Source organism: Rhinolophus hipposideros (genome assembly GCF_964194185.1).
Source record: "Rhinolophus hipposideros genome assembly, chromosome: 12".
NCBI lineage: Eukaryota > Metazoa > Chordata > Mammalia > Chiroptera > Rhinolophidae > Rhinolophus > Rhinolophus hipposideros.
In genome coordinates, this window is record NC_138058.1 from 28,047,070 (window position 1) to 28,054,033 (window position 6,964).

Below are 6,964 nucleotides of genomic sequence, written 5' to 3' on the forward strand. Positions count from 1 at the left end.
TAGCAAGATTGTTAAATTCTTCTGAAATTTTTAGTTTTTCCTTCATATATTTTGATAGGTATATATAATCTAGAATTTTTATATCTTCCTAGAGAATTTAATTGCTTATCCTGAAATAGTGACTAGGCAATACTTCTATGAAACATGGGATCCACCAGTTCCCAAAAGTCATCCACACGACATTGTATCCAGTTTGTGAGTTTTATTTATTTTTTTCACTCAGAGTAGGTCAGTATCTAAGACTTTTTGATCTTTGATGGGTCTTTGACAGGCTTCCACATCTCATGACTTCAGGATATTTTGAAAATTCTATTACACTGGTAGTACAATTCATGTGAACAGCAATGAAATTGTCTCAAGCTAAAGAAAATTATTATAATTTCCTTCCAATTAAGATGGCAAATATTGGTGTGTGTGTGTGTGTGTGTGTGTGTGTGTGTGTGTGTGTGTGTGTGTGTTTTCAAGTGGTGGGAATTAATGTCTTTAGTTTTGTTTGGTAGGGTTATTTAAAGATATTCCACCTGAAGACATAAAAATAGTTTAGATATCCTTTTATGGCATCGAGGATTTAAAAAAATGTGTGAGAGCAATTTTTAAAAATGAATTGTAGTTTCATATTGTAATACATAACATTTGAAATCTCTATTTTCTCTGAGATCTTTTTCCTTCAAGGGAGACCTTGGTGTTGTCAGTGTACCATGTTACTTCACTTCCATGGTCTTCAAAAAATGAAGGTCATGAACTTTTGAACCAAACAGGGTGAAGGAAAATTAGAATTGGGATTCAAAAGTCTTTGACATTACTTCTTAAGCTGGAAAGAAGTGTAAACATGGGAGATGAGGCTAACATTTTGGTTCAGCCATCTTCTGCCATGAGTACAGAAAAAGCTGTCTGCAAGATGGAAAGAAGAGGAAAGCAGAATTTAGAGAGAAGCTTAGATGAGCTAACACATGGCTTCAGGGAGTGAGAAGGAGACTTGGGTCTTGGTGTCAATATAGTTTCTGGCTCCAGTTTTTTTGATACCAGTTGCTTTTCTTGCCCTAAGATTATTGTAGATATTCTAATATCCTCGCAATAACCACCTCTTCTTTTCTGACTTAAACTACTTTGAGTGGATTTCTGCCCTTGCTGATCTGAAATGTTACTGTGCATATCAATTATAGAGCAGTCTTCAGAGCAGTCAGATGGTCTTGGAACCATTCCCAGAGCTGTGGTGAGTAGCATCTGACGCATTTGAAGGAGTTCTTTATAAGGGACAGGTCCTGCATATAGGCTAAGAGTCGGGTTTAATGCACTTCAACAACGTGCTACAACCACATTGCTCTTTTGATCCTGTGCATTCCAGATGGAATTATCGGTGAAACTAAATTCAGTGCTAAATAAGTTTATTGAAATTTAAAGAAACCAAACATAAACTAGAAGAAAACATTTCAGAATGACATGATAAAAACCAGTAGGACCCATATTTTTCTGCATAGAATATTCTGATATTCTACAGCAACTGGTATTTTACAGCAACTTTTTCTTTTCAGTTTTCCTGTGTTTCTCCACAGAAGGAAACATTCACAATCCAGAGTACATTAGCATTGAAGCACTTTCCTGAGTAGAAAAACAGGCTTGCTCCTGATAAAAAAAGAACAAAACAATATCAATGTATTTTCAAGAACTCTTTTTGGGGGGGAGGGGGCAGGGATTGGCGGAGAGGGTGTCACACAATTTCCAAACTAGCTCTGCAACAATTTTAAGATCTAGTTGGGTAGCTATGATGATTAAATCGATTGATTCAAAGATCTGAAAAGTTGCTGTTAGGTTAGGTTCCTAGGTTGATACTTCATTTTTGTGTAAATTATTCTTTGAATGTCCAGAATTTAAGTGATTGTTTGAGTTATTAAAAGTCAATAAATTCTGTTGGCATTGTCCTTTCATTTAGTGGCTCATGTATTTCTTTATTCAAAGAAATAGAGACATTCAATGTCTTGAACGTACTCTAGATTCACCCTTGAAAAGCAGTATTTCAGAATGCTTAAGAGCACAGAATCCAGAGCCAAAATGCTGAGGATTGATCTTGTCAAAGTTTTGTGACCTCTCTGTGTGGCTCAGTTTCTTCATCCATATTGTGAGAACAGTAATAGAACCTATTACCTAATATTGCTGTCAGGAGCAAGCGGGTTCACACACATAAATCATGTGGAACAGCACATGGCATGGAGCAAGTGCTCCATGAGTCTGAGCCTTGATTGCCATCTCTGAGTCGTTAGTGTCCTTTGTGGACATGCCTGAGAATAGTCTGACAATTCCACCAGCACTAACTTGGAGTGCACAGTAGGGAGACTACTCACCTTGAACCTCTTCAGCCATGTATGTTGGAACCCGCCTGCACATGCTAGCGATGGATTTTCCAAACTCATCCAGGTTTTTGACTTTGTCAGGATTGATTGAGTACATCAGGCCCTTGGGAGGGGGGCCCCCTGGTCCTTTATCCTGAAGCTGAGTATGGAGAGGACAGAGGAAAAGGAAGAGAAAAAATGAATGCTAAGCCCAGTGGTTTGTTGAATTGAGGGTTGAATTGAGGGTCAACAGGCAGTATTGCATAGCTATAATTTTTCCATAACCAAAATGAAGAAGAACCAATTACAACCATGTATATCTCAAATTTTCTAAGTGTCTCAAGGGATTTAGCTGGTTTGGAACTTCAGCGTCTCATGAAAACAGAAGTCTGAGGATAAATTTATTCTGAAGCTTGGGCCTCGTTTGGTCATCTTAAATTTCTGGGATTGAATTATATGATGACCAGCTTCTGAGAATGCAGTTTATTTTTTTCTACCTTGTCAAGAAAGGTACCCATTTATCAATTATAGGATATGAACTTAGGCAAACGTTTTAAAGAATGATGGATCCTTTTTCCTTACCTACCGCAACTGGAGTTGCCAGATAAAATACAGGCCGCCCAGTTAAATTTGAATTTCAGATAAACAACAAATCATTTTTTAATGTAATTATATCCTACATATTGCATAGGATATACTTATGCTAAACATTATCTGTCCATTGTTATCTGAAATTCAAACTTAACTGGGTATCCTTTATTTTTATTTGCTAAATCTAATAGCTCTAATACAACTCCTGCAGAAAAATGTCCTTGGAGAAGAGCCAATGGTTCTTTTTGTCATGAGCAGAGCTTTGTTCCTCTCACAGTAAGGGCTAAATACTCTGAGAAGCCTCTGTAGGGGCAAGTGTGAGCCACAGCATTTGAGTGTGGTAACAGGTACTTCTCGGGCACTTACCAATTCTTCTTCCCCTTTTGTGGTGCACACTACAACATATTGGGGTCAAGAGGAAAGGACTGGGATCTCATTATCTACTGGAAATCCTAAGACCTCCTCTGAACAAAAACAGAAAGACTCTTATTTTTACCTTCTTTTCCTTGACCATTGTATCCAAGGCTTGAAGAGAGGGCATGGCATCCTTGTTCATTTTGTGCACAATGCATGCCTTCTTGCTAAAGAGTCTGGTTGCAGCGAAGCCCTGTCAGGAAGGCGGTAAATAGTGAGGGAGTATGTTCTCCAAGGAGAACTGATTCCTTATCAGAAATCAGTTTCACCAGCACAGGGAACTGGAACTCTGAGATCGTTAAGAACTGGGGTAAGAGTGCAGGATCTGGCCCTGTTTTGCCATCATATTTATTGCTACCATTTGTAAGGATAAACCTCTGAGGGCAGAGACTTAGAGTCTAACTTGTTGCTTTATCTTTGTGTTCTTGCGTGGTAGGAGACACTCTACATGTCTATTTTGCTAAAATAAATTTTAAAATACTATCACATTTTCATCTCCATTGAGCTTTACATTTCAAGGAGGAAGGTAAGACAGGAATTAGTTTTCTAATTGATGAGATGATAAAACTGAAACAATAAAGATTTGCCTTTTTAAGAGTACAAAAATTGTTAAATATGGAGCTGGTAATTGCAGAGTTGGGTCTTCTAACCAGAGCCAAGTGATTTTTTTGCTTCCCTTACCAATCAACATCATCATTTACACTTGCTTTGGTCCTTTTGAATTATAGGTGAAATGTCAATTTGTGATGCTTTAGAAGGAAATTGCAGATAGAATGAGATAGGCTATGCTTCGGCAGCGGTGATGTAGTGAAGGTCTTTCATCATTATGGAGGGTGTCTGCAGGCAAAGCCAAAGGGTATTCATATTTGTCGTCTAGCCCCATGACCCCTTGAATGTAGTGGATCCTAATGACTGCTCACTGGTTTGAATTTTAACTGATGATGGGACACTTATTAACAGCAGTCACAGAGAGGGGGTGAAACTGGGTGAGCAAAATAGCACTTTTAACTCGATGCTTCTGTGCAGTTAGAATTTTATTCTTTTGGTGGCGAGCAGACACTTTTTGTGTGTGCCGAAAGAAACGTCGTCTTTGTAAAGAACAGAAATCACGTTGGCTACGCACCGTATTGTAATCCCAGAGCGTGTGCCAGGAGTCCCAGCCATTGTTGTTGTCTACGTTGGCCACACTGTGCTCGTTGTTGACGCTCACTGTCTGCTGCCCACTTCCGCCACTGTTGTTACTATCGCCGATGTTGATATTCTGAGGTTTATCAAAAATCGATAATGCTTTAATACCACATTTCTTTGGCAATACAGTTTGGTAACACAATTTTAAAAAGTGAGACTTACATAGGCAAAGGCAGGAGTCAGGAAGACGCCAAGAAGTCCGGTAAAGACAATCTGAAATCACACAGAGACATCAGGCTCCTGTCACATGGCAAAACAGTGTCCTTTCTTTCCCCAGCCAAGCTTATGGAAAATATTTATTAATTTTACCACTCTGTTGAGTGGCCTGTCTGTTCTTCTTTGACCTGGTGCTTTTTTAACCATAGAAAGTTTTAATGATAATATAGAATTGTAGGTTAATTGCTTATAGCAATTATGTTTTTTATGATATATACAGAAGGTGCCAAAAAATGTATGCACATTTTTAAAAAGGAAAACTATTAAAATTGTGATACTCAACATGTACGAATATACAAGTCACATTTGACTTCTGCTATTCCAAGAGGTGCTCAGAATGGTTACCATCAGAGTCCAGACGCTTCTGATTACGGCGAACTCCTGCTTGAGCAACGCTGACCAAAGTGTCCACTTGTATAGATTTTTTTGGCACGCCTGGTAGTTTTAGAATTTTTAATGTGGGTCTTATGAAAAAACTAACGAAATGTTAGTATATTGAAAAATAAAGTTGAAAATGAATAGCATACACGATATGAAAAATGGTGATAAGTTCTAAAATCGCATCTGAAAATGATTTAAGTTAATTTTCCTATTTGATCTGGAAATCAAACAGGAATGATTTCCAGATAAACGGATTGATCTGAATGCTTGCCTTCCTTCCTAGACCTCCACAAGGCAGAAGTAGTCTTTCAATTTTCTAAAATTTCTTAACTTTTTAAAAAGCAACAGATAAGTAAGCAGGTTGGATACTGGTGCTGACAGGCCAAGGATGGAGTGTCTGGCTGTCAAGTGTGGTTAGCAGAAGGTAAGTCAATAACTGTCCCGGTGCCTGGATTAGTCATTTGTCACCGGGTACATGACATTGCTTATCACAGAGCTTTATGCAGGGTGCCTGATTCTGAGCACCTGTTCTCATTTCCTTTGCCGGGGACAAAATGGTTTAAGAACTCCATTGCTGATTCAAGGTAATTTTCTTTTATTTGTTTAATTTTTCTCCTGATGGCTAAAGGAGGAAGTAAAAATTAGTCTTCAAAAAAAAAAAAATCAAGAGGTAAAAGACATTTTAAAGAACTACTAGTACAATTCAGTCCTTTCACAGATGAGGAAATTGAGTTTCAAAAGTCACTTAAGTGACTTGACTAAGTTTGCATTGGCCAAGGTTGTACCTCTTGTTCAAGGCAGAACTAGGAGACATCCAGGTCTGACCTCTTTTTTTTTTAATTGTTGTTTTTAGAACTTATTTCTAGATAATGATTTTACACTAGCAACTCCATTATAAAGCAGAGTCTGCCGTAATATATTTCAGTATTTAGCATATTGAAACATGAAAATACTCACCTGATTGCAACCCCTGTGCATGCTGTTATAAGAGACACATTTTACCACCAATTATTTTGGCAGAATTTTGTGGTCCACCTGCTATATTCTCAGCCTTTTATCTGGAACCACAGGTGAGATGCTACACTAGCTTCATGCTTTAGGTGTTTACATAAATAAATGACTATGTACAGGGTCCAAGGCAAATTGTTCTTATTTGGAGGTCCATTTGACAGCAGAGAATGTGACAGTAAGTTTTTCACTCATTTGTTTTGATGATATGCTTTTTATCTTGCCTGAACATACTCAGGAGTTTGGTAAAAGAGGAATTCAAGAATGTGAGGAGAGAAAAATCAGGCATTTTCTAGGGCTTAAGGACTGCTTGCTCTTGGCCCAGACTTAAATCAGAAGATCTGGAAAGTAATTTCATTTACGATAGCATGGTATAAGAGGCTGAGACAACTGTTTAATCCAAGTATAACTACCCTTCTCTATAGAGATATTTATAAATGTCACAATTCCATGAAAAAAATAGATTTTTTTAAACAAAAATGTCCATTACAGCAATATTGTTGTAAGAAGCAGATTCCCTTAGCTCAGAATGTTAAGAGTCTCTTAATATATGGTAATAAATTCAAAAGGAAAAATCTACTCACTGTGAGCTTCATCTTGGCGTCATGAAAGCGATGAAATGGAGAAGAAGGCAGGCATGGACTCAGGCAGGAAGCCTTCTCATATTTGTACTTGACATGGAATTACTCAAACTAGGTGTGACCAGGTGGAGTCAAAGACCTCAGAGATAACTTCCTTCATTTTCAATATCTGTGTCATAATCCAATGTACCATTCTTGGTACATTGTAATATCTGCCTGGTTAGCAAGGCACTTTGACATGGAGTTAATCTGACTCAT

General features: G+C 37.8%; 1 protein-coding gene across 1 annotated transcript; it reads right to left on the bottom strand.

Moving 5' to 3' along the window:
* Positions 1-1,528: 1,528 nt before the first annotated feature.
* On the bottom strand, positions 1,529-6,721 carry GKN1 (gastrokine 1; the record flags this gene model as incomplete). The annotated part of the gene is made up of 6 exons (XM_081068840.1): positions 1,529-1,623; positions 2,340-2,487; positions 3,415-3,525; positions 4,456-4,593; positions 4,683-4,733; positions 6,710-6,721. 6 exons carry the CDS (start codon positions 6,719-6,721, stop codon positions 1,529-1,531), a joined length of 555 nt encoding a protein of 184 aa, XP_080924966.1.
* Positions 6,722-6,964: the final 243 nt, after the last annotated feature.